The sequence below is a fragment of the Chiloscyllium punctatum genome, chromosome 21, assembly GCF_047496795.1.
Source record: "Chiloscyllium punctatum isolate Juve2018m chromosome 21, sChiPun1.3, whole genome shotgun sequence".
NCBI classification, from domain to species: Eukaryota; Metazoa; Chordata; class Chondrichthyes; order Orectolobiformes; family Hemiscylliidae; genus Chiloscyllium; species Chiloscyllium punctatum.
Genome location: NC_092759.1, coordinates 21,300,851 through 21,318,833, shown reverse-complemented (window position 1 = coordinate 21,318,833; position 17,983 = coordinate 21,300,851). Strand labels below are relative to the sequence as shown.

General features: G+C 47.9%; 1 protein-coding gene across 1 annotated transcript in view; it reads left to right on the top strand.

The window, feature by feature from the left end:
• dnah2 (dynein, axonemal, heavy chain 2) overlaps positions 1-17,983 on the top strand; it is a 330,858-nt gene that overhangs the window by 145,118 nt on the left and 167,757 nt on the right. Inside the window, exons 36-43 of the mRNA XM_072591365.1 lie at positions 1,001-1,104; positions 2,952-3,141; positions 4,342-4,522; positions 5,007-5,134; positions 6,862-7,014; positions 7,646-7,771; positions 8,783-9,001; positions 11,519-11,636. Of these exons, the coding sequence (XP_072447466.1) occupies positions 1,001-1,104; positions 2,952-3,141; positions 4,342-4,522; positions 5,007-5,134; positions 6,862-7,014; positions 7,646-7,771; positions 8,783-9,001; positions 11,519-11,636 (1,219 nt within the window). The remainder of the gene's footprint in view (positions 1-1,000; positions 1,105-2,951; positions 3,142-4,341; positions 4,523-5,006; positions 5,135-6,861; positions 7,015-7,645; positions 7,772-8,782; positions 9,002-11,518; positions 11,637-17,983) is intronic.

The following is a 17,983-nucleotide window of genomic DNA, read 5'->3' as shown; positions in this document are numbered from 1 at the left end:
GGTGGATTGGCCATGGGAAATTGTCCCATAGTGTCCAGGGATGTGCAGGTTAGGGTGGATTGGCCATGGGAAATTGTCCCACAGTGTCCAGGGATGTGCAGGTTAGGGTGGATTGGCCATGAGAAATTGTCCCATAGTGCCCAGGGATGTGCAGGTTAGGGTGGATTGGCCATGGGAAATTGTCCCACAGTGTCCAGGGATGTGCAGGTTAGGGTGGATTGGCCATGAGAAATTGTCCCATAGTGCCCAGGGATGTGCAGGTTAGGGTGGATTGGCCATGGGAAATTGTCCCATAGTGCCCAGGGATGTGCAGGTTAGGGTGGGTTGGCCATGGGAAATTGTCCCATAGTGCCCAGGGATGTGCAGGTTAGGGTGGATTGGCCATGGGAAATTGTCCCATAGTGCCCAGGGATGTGCAGGTTAGGGTGGGTTGGCCATGGGAAATTGTCCCATAGTGCCCAGGGATGTGCAGGTTAGGGTGGGTTGGCCATGGGAAATTGTCCCATAGTGCCCAGGGATGTGCAGGTTAGGGTGGATTGGCCATGGGAAATTGTCCCATAGTGTCCAGGGATGTGCAGGTTAGGTGAATTAGCCATGGGAAATGCAGGGTTATCAGGATAAGGTAGTTGGGTTGGGTATGAGTAAGATGTTCTTTGTAGGGTTGGTGTGTACTCGATGGGCCGAAAGGCCTGATTCCCGCTCTGTAGGGATTCGATGATCCTTCCAAAAGCCTTCCATTCTGGGAAGAGTTAATTTGGACTCAAAACCTTAACTCTGTTTCTTTCTCCACAGATGCTGCCAGAGCTGCTCAGTTTCTTTAGCACTTTCTGTTTTTATTTCGGATCTCCAGCAGTAACAGGGAATTACTTTTATTTGAGTGCAACTTCTATAGGGGATCTCATGATAGCAGGAGAACAGGCCAGTGACTTTCTGTTCCTGTCGTTTGTCGGATGAGCATGGAACATACTTGGACGGTGTATCTTGTTTCTCTTTTCCACAGGATGTAGATGACTGCATCATCCGCCAAACCAACACCCATTTCCAGTATGGGTACGAATACCTGGGCAACTCAGGCCGACTGGTGATCACTCCACTCACCGATAGGTAAGGCTTACTGCTCCACTTTCACTGAGGGTGTGATCGGGTGCTGTTCAAGGAGGCAGAAGGCTTTGGGACGAGTGGTGTGTCACTGCTTGTTCTTGACCTGTGAGGAGAGAACCAGGCATACCATCCACAGTCATCATCAGGAAAATTAGTGTGTGTAGTAGCAGCACCATCAGTATGTGCAGGGAAAAAAACAGGTCACTGTTAATTCAGGACACACTTCTCTCTGATCATCTTCTTTGAGCCTTTTGTTGTTGTTTGCAGTGTTTGACTCAACTTACTGTATAACAAAGCATTTGTTATGAAAAAAATGTTATCAGGAGTAGACATAGAGTCATAGAGATGTACAGTATGGAAAAAGACCCTTCGGTCTAACCTGTCCATGCTGACCAGATATCCCAATCCAATCTAGTCCCACCTGCCAGCACCCAGCCCATATCCCTCCAAACCCTTCCTATTCATATACTATCACTTTGTTTTGTGAGTTCTCAAGGTGAGAGATATCCACACTATGTAATAGCATAGCTTCAGACTTCCCTGTCTGACACTCATAGTCCGTACCCCGCAGTGGGGAAATGCTACTCTCCTAACTGCAGCAGGTTTCAAAGCAGTTACTTGCCTTTGCAAGTTTGTCTGCTTCAGGTGGACCTCAGTGGAGGCCAGTGCAACAGTTTCAGTACCCAAGCCTTCCATGGTAGGTGCCCTCTGCAAGTACATACAGACTTCATATTGCCCACTGTGCACCTTCCCCTGCTGTCTGTGCCAAAGCCAGTAGAAAACAAGTCCTGTTATGTGATGGTTAATGATAGCTGAGTAAGACGTTTTAAAATTGATGGCAGGGCATGAGCATTGCAGGCTGGATTAGCTTTTATTGCTTATTCCTTGGTGCCCATTAGAAGGTAGGGGTGAGCTGCCTTCTTGAATCACCACAGTTCATGTGCTATAGGTAGACCCACAACACCATGAGGGAGGGAATTCCTGGATTTTGACCCAATGACAATGAAGTCAGGATGATACGTGACACAGAGGGGAACATGCAAGTGGTTGTTCCCTCATATCTGCTATCTTGGCCATCTAGGTGGTAGTCGTTGTCAGTTTGGAAGATGCTATCGAAGGAATTTGGGGAGTTTCTGCAGTGCATCTTGTAGAATGTACACACTACTGCTACTGAACTTTAGCAGCAGGGTGACTGAATGTTTGTGGATATGGTGCCAACCATGCGGGGGTGGGGGGGCTAATTTGTCTTGGAAGGTGTCAAGTTTCTTGAGTGTTGTTGAAGCTGCACTTATCCAGGCAAGTAGTGAATATTCCATCACACTCCTGCCTTGTGTCTGGCAGACAGACTTTGGGGAGTTACTCATTGCAGGATTCCTGGTTTCTGACCTGCTCTTGTGTTCATGTGGTGAGTCCAGTTCAATTTCTACTCAATGATAATTCCCAGGATGTGAGGGATTCACTGATGGTCAAGGAGGCTGGTTAGATTATGTCTTACTGGAGATAGTCACCGCCAAGCATTTGTATGGCTTCAGTGTTACTTTCCACATGTCAGCCAAAGCCAGGATATCGTCTCGATCTTTCTGCATTTGGACATGAACTGCTTCAGCATCTGAGGGAGCGGGGTGAATGGTGCTGAACATTGCACAATCATTGGCGAACATCCCCATTTCTGACCTTTTGATGGAGGGAAGGTCATAAATCATTAGCTTTCCTCTGTCCGATTAATCCACCAACACTGCTTAACTGTGCGCACAGACAGCATGTCTGAGAGCTGGACATCAGTATAGAGGTAGTCGACACAGGAACACTCTCCTTCCTCATCTCAGAATCTCATGGTTTCTTCTTTTCAGGTGCTACATGACACTGACCACTGCTCTCCACCTGCACCGTGGTGGGTCACCCAAAGGACCAGCAGGGACAGGGAAGACAGAGAGTGTGAAAGACCTGGGAAAGGCCCTGGGCATGTATGTGATAGTGGTAAACTGCTCAGAAGGCTTGGACTACAAATCGATGGGCCGAATGTACTCTGGCTTGGCACAGGTGAAAGGACAACCTGGAGAATATAATGGAACATTGTCTTTGTTCGTGTGTGTCAAGGGGTTTTATCCCTTTCAGAAACACACACAGCACTGAGGGAGTGCCAGGCTGTTAGAGGGTCAGGGCCAAGGGACTGCCGCACTGTCGGAGGGTCAGTGCTGAGGGAGTGGGCACTGTCAGAGGGTCAGTGCTGAGGGAGCACCGCACTGTCGGACGGTCAGTGCTGAGGGACTGCCGCACTGTCGGAAGGTTAGTGCTGAGGGAGTGGGCACTGTCAGAGGGTCAGTGCTGAGGGAATGCTGCACTGTCGGAGGGTCAGTGCTGAGGGAGCGCCGCACTGTCGGAGGGTCAGTGCTGAGGGAGTGCCGCACTGTCGGAGGGTCAGTGCTGAGGGAGTGCCGCACTGTCGGAGGGTCAGTGCTGAGGGAGTGCCACACTGTCGGGGGGTCAGTGCTGAGGGAGTGCTGCACTGTCAGTGGGTCAGTGCTGAGGGAGTGGGCACTGTCGGAGGGTCAGTGCTGAGGGAGTGCCGCACTGTCGGAGGGTCAGTGCTGAGGGAGTGGACACTGTCGGAGGGTCAGTGCTGAGGGAGTGGGCACTGTCGGAGGGTCAGTGCTGAGGGAGTGCCGCACTGTCAGAGGGTCAGTGCTGAGGGAGTGCTGCACTGTCGGAGGATCAGTGCCGAGGGACTTCCACACTGTCGGAGGGTCAGTGCTGAGGGAGCGCCGCACTGTCGGTAGGTCAGAGCTGAGGCAGTGCTGCACTGTCAGAGGGTCAGAGCTGAGGGAGTGCTGTGCTGTTGGAGAGTCAGTGCTGAGGGAGCACCACACTCTCAGAGGGTCAGTGTTGTGGGAGAGTGTACTGTTGGAGTGTCATACTGAGGGAGTGCCACACTGTTGTAGGGTCAGCACTGTGGGAGTGGGCGCTGTCGGAGGATCAGTGCTCAGGAAGTGCCACACTGTAAGAGGGTCAGTGTTGAGGGAGCGCCGCTGCCTTATCCATGTTACAACAGTAACAGCCCTCTGAATGTGCTTTGTTGGCAGTGAGACCCTTTTGGTTATTCAGTGATGTTGAAATGCAAGATCTTTCTTTTATACCAGAGTATGATTTCAGGCCCCTTACTGTCCTCTGTTGTGTCAACCACACCATTTTCGCTTCTGTTTTCTGGTAAGAGTAATCAATGTGCCTGCTGTTTCTGTGCAGACTGGAGCCTGGGGTTGCTTTGACGAGTTCAACCGCATCAATATTGAGGTGTTGTCTGTGGTAGCCCAGCAAATCCTCTCTATTCTGTCGGCCCTTTCTGCGAACCTGACACGCTTTGTCTTTGAGGGCCGTGAGATTAACCTGGTCTGGTCCTGTGGCATCTTCATCACCATGAATCCAGGTGAGACGATTGGAGGTTTAGGGTTGGTTCTCACAATGCCTCACCTTCACCGTCGAGACTTCCCTTGATTTCTGAAGCTCAGTGCTAAATCCAGCTTCATTTCATTGAAGCTGCAGAACTGCTCCCCGGCCTCTGCTGCTTGGCCCAACTTGAAGATGGGCAGGTGTGGGTAATAGGTGAGATCTGAACTGGGATTCCCTGTCCTCAGGATTAATTGATGACCCCAGAGTACAGACTCCTCTTGGTCGTACTGATCAGAGTCTGATTTAATTTTATATTCAGGTTGAGAGGGAGAGGAGTGGGTTAACACGACTGAGAAAGGGCAGCCGTGTGGGCATGGAAGCTGAGCTAGATAAAGTGGTTGAACAGGCTCAAGTGGTTGAAAGGCCTCCTCCTGTTCCTGTTTCTGGCAGTGTCACAAGAGACTAATAGCGAATGGCTGAGTGCAGAGGCTTGGAGATAACACAACTGTTGTTTATTGCAGGGTATGCTGGTCGTACAGAGCTGCCAGACAACCTCAAGTCAATGTTCAGGCCCATCTCCATGGTGGTTCCTGACTCAACACTAATTGCTGAGATCATCCTGTTTGCAGAGGGATTCAACAACTGTAAGGTGTGCTCTGTGCCCTCCCCTTTTTTACATATTCTCAGTTACTTTGAACAGTTTATCCATTTCCTCAATGTTTTTGGGGTTCCCACACCACCTGGCAGCCTCTCCTCCACACCAGTCCATCCACGCCCCCAAATTAAAACGGGGGCAATATTAATCAGCCTGCTCTCCAATCTTGGAAAGGGAGCGTCTCTCAGCCAACTCCCAACTATCCATTGACATCCATATACACAGTAGCATTGTGTAATATCCTTGCACTCAAAGCTTTTTTGCAAGATGTTGGCCTTTAGTTATAAAATATAAGATCTGCTAATTTACAACGTACTGCACTGTGAACCTTCATCAAGGTCTCCAATGGAGTTGCAGTTAGACAATGGTACGCTTGCTTTTATTGGACAGTACATTGAGTACAGGAGTTGGGAGGTTGTGTTGCAGCTGTACAGGGCATTATTGAGGCCACTTTTGGAATATTATGTGCAATTCTGGTATCCCTACTCTAGGAAGGATGTTGTTAAACTTGGGAAGGTTCAGAAAAGACTTAAAAAGATGTTGCTAGGGGTAGAGAGTTTGAGCTACAGGGAGGGGCATGGATAGAATAAATAGCCAAGATCTTTTCCTAGGGGTGGGGGCGTCCAAAACTAGAGGGTATATGTTTAGGGTGAGAGGGAGAAAGTTTAAAAGGGACCTAAGGGGCAACTTTTTCACTCAGAGGGTGGTGCATGTATGGAATGAGCTGCCAGGGGAAGTGGGTGGAGGCTGGTACAATTACAGCATTTAAAAGTGGGCGGCACGGTGGCACAGTGGTTAGCACTGCTGCCTTTCAGCGCCAGAGACCCGGGTTCATTTCCCGCCTCAGGCAACTGACTGTGTGGAGTTTACACGTTCTCCCCGTGTCTGCGTGGGTTTCCTCTGGGTGCTTTGGTTTCCTCCCACAGTCCAAAGATGTGCAGGTCAGGTGAATTGGCCGTGCTAAATTGCCCGTAGTGTTAGATAAAGGGTACATGCAGGGGTATGGGTGGGTTGTGCTTTGGCGGGGCGGTGTGGACTTGTTGGGCCGAAGGGCCTGTTTCCACACTGTAAGTAATCTAATCTAAAAAAAAGGCATCTGGATGGATATATGAATAGGACAGGTTTGGAGGGATATGGGCTGGGTGCTGGCAAATGGGATTAGATTAATTTAGGATATCTGGTTGGCATGGACGGGTTGGACTGAAGGGTCTGGTTCCATGCAGTACATCTCTATGACTCTATGAGTCAAATAGCAAAAGGCTATTCAGCTTAACAAGCCTGATCTTTTGAGATTGATTTCAGCCCCACTGATCTGCCCTCTTTTTCCTTTCACTAGAAACACTTTCCGATCTTCGCACATAGCCCTGCCATCCCAGAATAGTGTATGTGTCTCTCTGCATTCTGGACTCTTCACTGCAGCTGCTTTCACAACCCACACACTGCAGTTACATTCCTTCCCAAGGAGATGAAGCCCAGCTTCTGGAATAGTTTCTCCCCTGTTGGTCAGTGCCCATTGGGATTTGGCTGGAAGACTGTTCTCAAACCCAAGTCACACAACAGCAGGAGAAAGTAGAGATTTTCATTTTATTGTTCATGGCTGACAGATCATGTGCTATGTTCTCCTTGAAGGAAAGCAGAGAAACGTAGAGAAGAGCTGGGAGATAATTTGGGTGGAGTCTGATTGGCAGTATGCTGACAGTACTCTCCATGTTCCCATGCAGGCCCTTGCTAAGAAAGTCTACACCCTTTACTCACTGGCCGTGCAGCAGCTGTCCAAGCAGGATCACTACGACTTTGGCCTGAGAGCTCTCACCTCACTGCTCCGCTACGCTGGCAAGAAGCGGCGAGACAAGCCTCAGCTCTCTGATGAGGAGGTAAGAGGAGCCGACTCGGATGGTGAGGGAAGGCCCTGTCTCAGCAGGTTTAGAGAGGAGATGGAAAAGGTGCAGATTCGATTGCTATCAGAACTGAGAGGTTATAGCCATTAGGAAAGACATAACATTCTGGAGCCTGGTCTCTAGGCAAGAGAAAGTTGGCACTTCCCTTAACAGAGACTCTTTTAAAGTATGACAAGTTTTGATGGGGCATATATACATCGAGAAGATGTTCCTATTTGTGGGGAGGCTAGAGCTAGGCACTGTAAATAAAGGTAGCCATGAATACATCCAGTAGGGAGTTCAGAAGAAGCTTCTTTCCCCAGATGGTGGTGAGAATGTGGAACTCATACTTCAGGGTAAGTTGGATAAACATGTGAAGGAGTAAAGCATAGAAGGGTCACTGAGAAAGTAAGTAAAGAGGGGTGTGGGGAAGGCTCATGTGGAGCTGAAACACTAACACAGGACAGATGGGCTGAATGGCTTTTCCTTTTTGATGTAATCCTTCTTTCTTTCCAGAACCATTTACACGGTGAAAGGAGTTGCACAGGTAGCAGTGATGAGGTCGTATTGTATTGGGGGTTTCTCACTTGTGTTACCTTGGTGAGTGAGTGGTTTTGTTGTTCCCCAGGTCCTCCTGCTGTCCATGAAGGATATGAATATAGCCAAGCTGACCTCAGTCGACCTACCGCTGTTTGCTGCTATTGTGCAGGACCTGTTCCCAGGAGTGGAAACTCCAGTCTTGGATTATGGAAAGGTGGGCAGAATGTGGATGCAATTTCTCAGTGAGTTCATCATGCATGAAATAAACATCCTCCCACAATCATTATGGTTGTTAGGTTGTTATGGTTGTTACACCCAGATTATGAGCTGGATTTGCCCAAGTTGCCACATTGTTAAAGGCTAACAAATAGATGATTGTGCCCACTGAAACAGGTTGTCTGCTTTTGCATGTGTAAACAGCAGGGATGAACAGCCTGCTTAACTCCCTCGTTGTGAGATTGGTTTTGCCAGAGGCAGTAGGGTGCTGGCTTTGCTCAGTAATGCTTTTCCACTTCTCTCCCTGGATTGCCGCTCCAGGAGGGAGCTATTCCTGACATTACTTGATGGTCGATAACAATAACCACTGTGGCTGAACTTAGTTATGATGAGGAGTCATCTAGACTCAAAACATTAGCTTGCTTTCTCTCCTGACTGGCTGTGATCTTCAGCACTTTTTTGTTTTCACTTAGTTCTATCCTCAGTCTGTGCCTGGTGGGATCACTTGTGGGCGGCACGGTGGCACAGTGGTTAGCACTGCTGCCTCACAGCGCCAGAGACCCGGGTTCAATTCCCGCCTCAGGCGACTGACTGTGTGGAGTTTCCACGTTCTCCCCGTGTCTGCGTGGGTTTCCTCCGGGTGCTCCGGTTTCCTCCCACAGTCCAAAGATGTGCAGGCCAGGTGAATTGGCCATGCTCAATTGCCCATAGTGTTAGGTAAGGGGTAGATGTAGATGTAGGGGTATGGGTGGGTTATGCTTCGGCGGGGCGGTGTGGACTTGTTGGGCCGAAGGGCCTGTTTCCACACTGTAAGTAATCTAATCTAATCTAAAATGATTGAGAGTGTGAAGCCTGATGGATTATCTCTGTTCTCAAGCCCAGGGGGACGTCAGTGGACAATACTGGACTCCACACTGGCTGCCAACTGAATGGACTGACTGTGAATGTTGAATAAACTGAGCCCATGGTACAATTGGCCTGTCTTGCTTTCCCTTTCCTTCTGTCACAGCTTAAGGAAGCAATTGAAGCCGAGATCATTGAAATGGGCTACGTGGTAACGGAGTTCACAATGGCCAAAGTGATCCAGCTGCATGAGACCAAGAGCTCCCGCCATTCTGTCATGATTGTGGGAAAAACGGGCAGTGGCAAGACCGTGGTATGGCGGACGTTACAAGGGGCCCTGTCGGCCCTCCACAAGAGTGGAGACCCCAACTACAATTTTGTCAAGGTCAGTAAACAGGCAGGAAACCCAGAAAAGCCGTCAAGAGCAGTTCTTCCACATAACTCATCAGACTCAGGAGAATGGGATGGGAGGGTGGACGGGACAGGCATTTAATGAATGTCAAGACACTGGGTAGCTTAGAGGAACAGAGGGATCTTAGGGTAATTATTCACACATCCTGAAATTGGCAGAGCACATGAATAGGATAGTTAGGAGGTATTTGGGACACTTGCTTTCATCAGTGGTGGTAGAGTATAACAGCAAGGAGGTAATGTTGGAGTTGTGCAGACCATTGGTCAGGCCCCAGCTAGAGTATTGTGTGCAATTCGGGTCTCCCCCCTACAGGAAGGATGTGAGAGCACTCGAGGAGGTTCACCAGGATATTGCCTGGGATGGAGAAATTGAGCTAAAAGGAGAGACTGGATAGGCTTGGTTGGTTCTCTTTAGAGCATAGAAGACTGAGGGGGCATGATTGAGATATAAAAGATTATGAGGGGTATGGACAGAATGAGTAGAGAGTACCTTGTTCCCCTTTGATGAGGGGTCAATCATGAGGAGGTATAGTTTTAGGGTAAGGGACAGGAGATTAAGATGGATTTGGGAAAAAGCTCAAGGTGGTGAGAATCTGGAATGTACTGCCTGGGAAGATAGTGAAGGCTGGAAACCAAACAATCTTTAAATGATATTCAGATGAGCACTTCAAATATCATAACATTCAAGGATATGGGACAAGCACAGGAAATTGGGATTAGTGCACCTTTATTGGTAGTTATGTTGGTGCAGACTCAATGGGCCGAAGGGCCTTTTCAGCACTGTATGAATCTTTGAATATATGAAACAGCTTAACTTGTGTTTATTTTACAGTTTGAGTTGAGTAAAACGTTCCAAAGTGCTTCACACAAATGTCACAAAGCAACATTTGACACCAGGGAACTGAGGGTATGAGGCAGGTGACGAAAGGCTTGATCAAAGTATGATGTTTTGAGGAACATCTTAAAGGAAGAGAGAGGAATGAGTGGGTTTAGGAGGGAGTTCCAGAGCTCTAGGACCAGGCAGCTGAAGGGATGGCCACCAACGGGAAGGGATGGCCACCAACAGGAAGGGATGGCCACCAACGGGAAGGGATGGCCACCAACGGGAAGGGATGGCTACCAACGGGAAGGGATGGCTACCAACGGGAAGGGATGGCCACCAACGGGAAGGGATGGCTACCAACGGGAAGGGATGGCCACCAACAGGAAGGGATGGCCACCAACGGGAAGGGATGGCCACCAACGGGAAGGGATGGCCACCAACGGGAAGGGATGGCTACCAACGGGAAGGGATGGCCACCAACGGGAAGGGATGGCTACCAACGGGAAGGGATGGCCACCAACGGGAAGGGATGGCCACCAACGGTGGAACAATAGAAATTGAACGGTACTCAAGTGGCTGAATTGGAGGATCACAGAGACCTCGGCGAGTTGGAGATGCTAGAGGTTAGAGACATAAGCAGATTTACTGCAGCCACAGAGGCCTATTGATATGGGGAGAGTTGTAGAGCATTACAGAGGTTGGAAGAGTTGTAGCAGCTGGAGAAGGTTTTAGAGATAGAGAGGAATGCAGGGGCTGGAGGAGGTGACAGAGATACAGAGGCTTGTAGGGGCTGCAGGGATAGAGAGATAGAGATGTAGTAAAACTACAGACAGATTTGGAAATGGGGATGAGAACTTTTAAAATTGAGAATGAGGAAGAACAAAAGGAGCATAGTGGTACAGGAAATTGGTATTAGACTGGATGGTATGTGTGGAAATAAACATCAACACAGACTGAGTGGGCCGAATGGCCTGTGGTATTGTATGATATGATTCTAAAGGAAAGGTTTATTGGTTTTCAGTGAGAAATGCTCTTTTTCGTTTTGAACCTTAACATTTCCTCTGTAATATTGTGTGCAATTCTGGTCTCCTTCCTATCGGAAAGATGCTGTGAAACTTGAAAAAGTTCAGAAAAGATTTACAAGGATGTTGCCAGGGTTGGAGGGTTTGAGCTACAGGGAGAGGCTGAACAGGCTGGGACTGTTTTCCCTGGAGTGTCGGAGGCTGAGGGGTGACCTTATAGAGGTTTATAAAATCATGAGGGGCATGGATAGGATAAATAGGCAAAGTCTTTTCCCTGGGGTGGGGGAGTCCAGAACTAGAGGGCATAGGTTTAGGGTGAGAGGGGAAAAATATAAAAGAGACCTAAGGGGCAACATTTTCACACAGAGGGTGGTACGTGTATGGAATGAGCTGCCAGAGGATGTGGTGGAGGCTGGTACAATTGCAACATTTAAGAGGCATTTGGATGGGTATATGAATAGGAAGGGTTTGGAGGGATATGGGCCGGGTGCTGGCAGGTGGGACTAGATTAGATTGGGATATCTGGGCGACATGGATGAGTTGGGCCGGAGGGTCTGTTTCCGTGCTTGTGAATCTCTCTGACTCCAATGCCTCCCGTTCTGAGCCATTGTCTTCTACTTTCTCCAATTTTGTGCTTTGTGGGCAGGAGTACCCTCTGAACCCAAAAGCAGTGTCGCTGGGAGAGCTGTATGGCGAGTACGATCTGTCGACAAATGAATGGACTGATGGAGTGCTCTCCAGCCTCATGAGGAATGCCTGTGCAGGTACATTGACTCCAGTTGTAATGGGCTACATCAATGAGAATCAAGGGGAAATCTCTATACTCAGACTCCAAACAAACACAAAGGAAGATGGTTTGTGATTGTTGATGATCAGTCATTTCAGCCCAAGGACATCTCTGCAGGAATTCCTCAGGGTAGATCCTTTCTAATCACCCTGTTCAGAGATGTTATTATACACCTCTGAACCAGAAGGCCTCCTGGTTGAAATATGGGGACACCACCACTGCATACAAAGACCCCAGTTTTACAGGTTAGTGCCTAAACCTAAACATCTTCAGCTACTTCATCAATGACCTTCCTGTTATGCCACACTGGGGAAAGAATACTGATTCCTAAGCCCCGCTGCTCCTGGAGTTGCCACAGAAGTCAATGGTTTACATAAACAATGTTAAAGTCCCTGATTTAGCTGCCTGTTGGAATCAAGTTAACAAAAATACTGACTACTTAACAATAACTAACATTTATTACAAATAAGCAAGTGCTGCTCACAGGTAAGTAGCTATGAACTATCAACACATGGCTCGACCTAACTCCCCACCACTTTAACCCCAACACACGCAGTCAAAGAGATACAGACAAACAAAAATAATCTGCAAACTACTTCCATAGCACCAGTGCACAGGGTTCACGGAGATGTTCCTTTCAGCTTACCAAGAATTTCTGACCTTTGATTACCTTTCTGTAGGATTCCTTCATTTCTTCACAGGAGGCACAGATGATTGGTTTACTACAAAACCTCTTAATTACTGTTTAAAGGTAACAGCTCATGGCGATGGGTGTGAAGAAGAAATTTCTGTCATTAGGCTTCGTAGACACACACACACACACACACACACACACACACACACACACACACACACACACACACACACACACACACCAGCGTTCTGAAGCTCTCTATTATTCACACCCACAAGCTGTTCAGCTGCCCAGGAATCAGTCAGAGAGTTCTCTTCAGCCACAACTGGTCACAATGCACAAGCCAATCAGCTATTTATTGCGAGATAAATCTTATCCTCCCAGTGCCATGTCCTGTGTAAGCAGCTTCCCCCACGATGTGAATGAAAGAAACTGCAGTATAAACACCACACAGGATGAGTTTCAGTCACCTGTTTTTCAAAATGCAGCAATTCCTTTCACACTTCTTTGGTTTTTAAACAATCCTTTCCCCTTTTTAATCTACAATCAAAAATACAGAAAATCAAATGATATCGTTATTACACTTCCCTTGAATGTAAGGTCCGAAGTGGGGATGTTGGCCAATGATTGCACAATGTAAATCAGAAACAAAAACAAAAATTGCTGGAAACGCTCAGTAGATCTGACAGCATCTGTGGAGAGAAGTCATTGTTAATGTTTCAGGCTGATTGACCCTTCCTTAGAACTGCTAGATCTGCTGAGCCTTTGCAGATAATAACATCTAGCTGAATGAAAAACGAACTCTTCTACCCTACTGTTCTTTTGACAATTATCTCAAATCTGTGCCACTCTGTTTACTGATCTCCCACTGAGATAGTGACAGGGGCTATATCAATGCAGGCTTTCCTTTCTAAAAGTATTTATGTGCTTTAATTTTCCATTTGTGTTTTCTGGAGCTGTTTGCTCCCTCCTCTTCAATTTAACCACCATTCCATGTTTTAAACATTTAACAGCAGGATTATATATCAAAGTAACTCCAGGGAGCATAGATTTAAGAGTAAGTGAATGAAGACATGAGTTTGTAGCATGGAAACCCAGAGGGGATATGACATCTAATTTACAAGGACTGTAGATCACAGAGATTCATGGTGTTTGTCCTCAGCTGCTTTGCTGTAGGGTCCCATACGTCTTGCAGTTTCTGAAAGCAGGGCATTGCTACAAGCTGGACACCTCTTAACTGAGTAATTCTACATTGTTGTGTTGCTGGCCAAGAATTGCGAACATTTCTCATCTCATAATGAAAGTTCTGCAGATTACCCGCCTTGCAATTGCAATAGAAATTGAGATGCTGTCAGTCCCTGAAATGGAAAATGGGAGCTAGTTGGTCGCAGATGCGATTTAAGATGCCCATTAATGGAATAGCCTGGGAACTGAATTGCCGCGTAGACCTTTACTCAGTGGTAGAAGTAGAAATGATAGATGCAGCAATGTCAGACCAGCATGCTGCTAATTTAAAAGAAATTCTGAGGTTGTATCGCCATCACTTTTTCTCTGTTCTCAGGATGAGAGTGTTGCTGGCACTTTGCACTGAGTTATCACCCTGAGAAAGTGAGGGTGGTAAGGGCCTTCCAACTCTGTTTGATCAGTGAAGCCCCACCCTGTCAGATGCTCCTGCTCAGACCTGGGCAGAGTCTCCCCAGAGTGGAGTGCCCACAGGTCAGGCCGCAAGATTCCCGCGACACCCCACACAAGCCTCCAGAACACACTCGGCAGGGCTGACCCCTACTGTGGGCTGACCACGAGCAGGGAGGTATGTAGGCAACATTAAATGCTGCCTGCTTTCCCCCACCCCCTGCCAAAACAGAGATGGGTGAACATAAATATGTCAGGCGTGGAGGGACAAATGTGACGCAGCGGCTGAGGGTGTGCAGAGAAGGCAAATGGAGGCAGAAGCTTAAATCGATAAAAGGCAAGATGAGGAAGACTGTCAGAAAGCATGATTTAAGAATGTGATGGATTCCAGGTGGGGTAGTGGCAATAATAAAAAGAAAGGCTCGCTTTTTTATTGCACCTTCAGTCACTCCGGGCCATCCCCAAGCAGCTTTACAGCTATTGACATTCTCTATACTATTGTCGTACTGCATGCTTCCACAGCAAGTCATTCCCTCGTTGCCGGGTAACTTTAGTTCTTGCTGATAATGTTGATACCAGGGAGAATCCCCATGCTGTAAATTGTAAGGTTGTCCCCTTTGGCAGGAAGAAGGAAAAAGCAGAATGTTATGAAATGAAGAGAGACTGCAGAAGACGGCAGTACAGAGGGATTAGGGTGTCCTTGGACTGTTAACAAGCAGGTACAGAGAGGGATGAGGAACGCCCATGGCATGTTGACCTTCATTGCAAGAGGGATGCGGAGTTTTGCTGCAACTATACAAAGTTTTGGTGAAATCGGACATGGGGTACAGTGTACAGTTTTGGTCTTATTTAAACAGGATATATTTGCATTGGAAGCAATTCAGAGAATGCTCACTAGGCTGATGCCATTGATGAAGGGATTGGTTAATGAGGAAATATTGAGCAGATTGGGCTGAAATTGAATAATGTAAAGTTAACTTATTAACCCTTAAGGTTATGAGTGGGCTTGACAGGTTAGGTGCTGAGAAGATATTGAATGTGGCGCTATATTGACCCTTCGGCAGTGGGGCACCATATCAATACTGTCACTCTAACAGTGCAGCAGTCCCTCAGCACAGACTGTCCAACAGTGCAGCACTCCCTCAGTACTGACCCTCTGACAGTGCAGCACTCCCTCAGCACTGACTGTCTGACAGTGTAGCACTCCCTCAGTACTGGCTATCTGACAGTGCAGCACTCCCTCAGTACTGGCTATCTGACAGTGCAGCACTCCCTCAGCACTTCCTCAGCACTGAACCTCTGACAGTGCAGCACTCCCTCAGTACTGATTATCTGACAGTGCAGCACTCCCTCAGCACTTCCTCAGCACTGAACCTCTGACAGTGCAGCACTCCCTCAGTACTGATTATCTGACAATGCAGCACTCCCTCAGCACTGAACCTCTGACAGTGCAGCACTCCCTCAGTACTGACTATCTGACAGTGCAGCACTCCCTCAGCACTGACCCTCTGACAGTGCAGCACTCCCTATGCACTGACTGTCTGACAGTGCAGCACTCCCTTAGCACTGACTATCTGACAGTGCGCATTCCCTCAGTACTGACTGACAGTGCACTCCCTCAGTACTGACTCTCTGACAGTGCGCATTCCCTCAGTACTGACTCTGACAGTGCGCCTTCCCTCAGTACTGACTGTGTGACAGTGTGGCACTCCCTCAGTACTGACTATCTGACAGTGTGGCACTCCCTCAGCACTGACTGTCTGACAGTGCGCATTCCCTCAGTACTGACTCTGACAGTGCGCCTTCCCTCAGTACTGACTGTGTGACAGTGCGGCACTCCCTCAGCACTGACTGTCTGACAGTGCGCACTTCCTCAGTACTGACCTTCTGACAGTGCAGCACTCCCTCAGCACTGACTGTGTGACAGTGCAGCACTGACTATCTGACAGTGCGCACTCCCTCAGCACTGACTATCTGACAGTGCGCACTCCCTCAGTACTGACTGACAGTGCACTCCCTCAGCACTGACTATCTGACAGTGCGCTCCCTCAGTACTGACTCTCTGACAGTGCAGCACTCCCTCAGTATTGACTGTCTGACAGTGCGCTCCTTCAGCACTGACTGTCTGACAGTTCGCACTCCCTCAGTACTGACCCTCCGACCATGCAGTGCTTCCTCAGTACCGAGCCACCATTAGTGTGGCACTCCCTCACCACTGCATTCTGAGTGGTATCATTCTGAGGTTGAGTTTCTGGCGTGGGACTGGAATGGATCAACTTCTCACTCTGGCTTGGTTTGCTACCTACTGCAGTGTAGCTGGCAGTGACCCAAGTGATTTCAGGGACACTCAGATACTCTGCTGAGGGAGCACTTTGGGTTTTTTCCAATGCATTAGCTCCATGCGTGAAGATTAGTATTGAATGGTCACAATGATGCATATGTTTCAGATAGACCTGAAGAAAAACACCAAGCTGCTGATGAAATGGTTGGTAACTCAGAAACAGTGAATTTTTTATTTAATTTTCATCCGGTTGGGTGAGCTCACACAATTAATTATTTATCCTTGTGTTCTCTTTTACTGCTGGCCCATGGCTTAATTTTGCATTTACACACCCCAGACACAAAGTGGGGAAATCAGTGCAGCTGACATGAAGATTGAGCCGAGGAACATAGAACATAGAACATAGAACATAGAACAATACAGCACAGAACAGGCCCTTCGGCCCACGATGTTGTGCCGAACTTCTATCCTAGATTAAGCACCCATCCATGTACCTATCCAAATGCCGCTTAAAGGTCGCCAATGATTCGGACTCCACCACTCCCACGGGCAGGGCATTCCATGCCCCCACCACTCTCTGGGTAAAGATACCACCCCTGACATCTCCCCTATACCTTCCACCCTTCACCTTAAATTTATGTCTCCTTGTAACACTCTGTTGTACCCGGGGAAAAAGTTTCTGACTGTCTACTCTATCTATTCCTCTGATCGTCTTATAAACCTCTATCAAGTCACCCCTCATCCTTCGCCGTTCCAACAAGAAAAGGCCGAGAACTCTCAACCTATCCTCGTACGACCTATTCTCCATTCCAGGCAACATCCTGGTAAATCTTCTCTGCACCCTCTCCAAAGCTTCCACATCTTTCCTAAAGTGAGGTGACCAGAACTGCACACAGTACTCCAACTGTGGCCTAACCAAAGTCCTGTACAGCTGCAACATCACCTCACGACTCTTGAATTCAATCCCTCTGCTAATGAAGGATAATATACCATAGGCCTTCTTACAAACTCTATCCACCTGAGTGGCAACTTTCAAAGATCTATGTACACAGACCCCAAGATCCCTCTGTTCCTCCACCTGACTAAGAACCCTACCATTAACCCTGTATTCCGCATTCTTATTTGTTCTTCCAAAATGAGGAGATTCATGAATGAATTTTTCCCTTCACCTGTTTGTTCAGTTTTGGCTGGCAGGATGGGCTGGGTCACCCCATTATTTATTGATGTTCAGGTTGATGTTTGGAGGTTCAGGCCTTGGTTAATTTAACATTCCATACGTAATGTGAAGGCAGAGGTGTTGCCAGCACATGGAAACTCTGATTCATCAACACAACTAGCACTTAACCTTCACCCAATTGTTTGTCAGTCTCCACATACCTAACTCTTCTGGTGATCACCATTTCCTTGAACTTGCTTCTTTTAGCAGATCAATTTGATCATGACCACAAGCATACTGTGTGATGGATTTATGGAAGGGTGCAGCTAGAGGAGGCCATTTTGTTCATCGTGCCTGTGCTGGCTCTTTGAAAGCACAATTCAAGTCAGCCTGTCTCTCCCACTCAGTTTGTCCTCATTGCCTACAAGACTGTTCCTCTTTGCGAGTTCCCGTTGCTTCTGTTTATACTGCCTTCTCCACCAGTGCACTTTTAACACAGACGGTCTGATTTGTGCAAGTTTTCAATATCATTTCTTTTAGGTTTGGCTTTTGGATTTTGAGTTTGTAACATGGAGTGGAGGGGTGGTGGGGGGCGGGGGTGTGGGGAGCGTGACCTTTCTG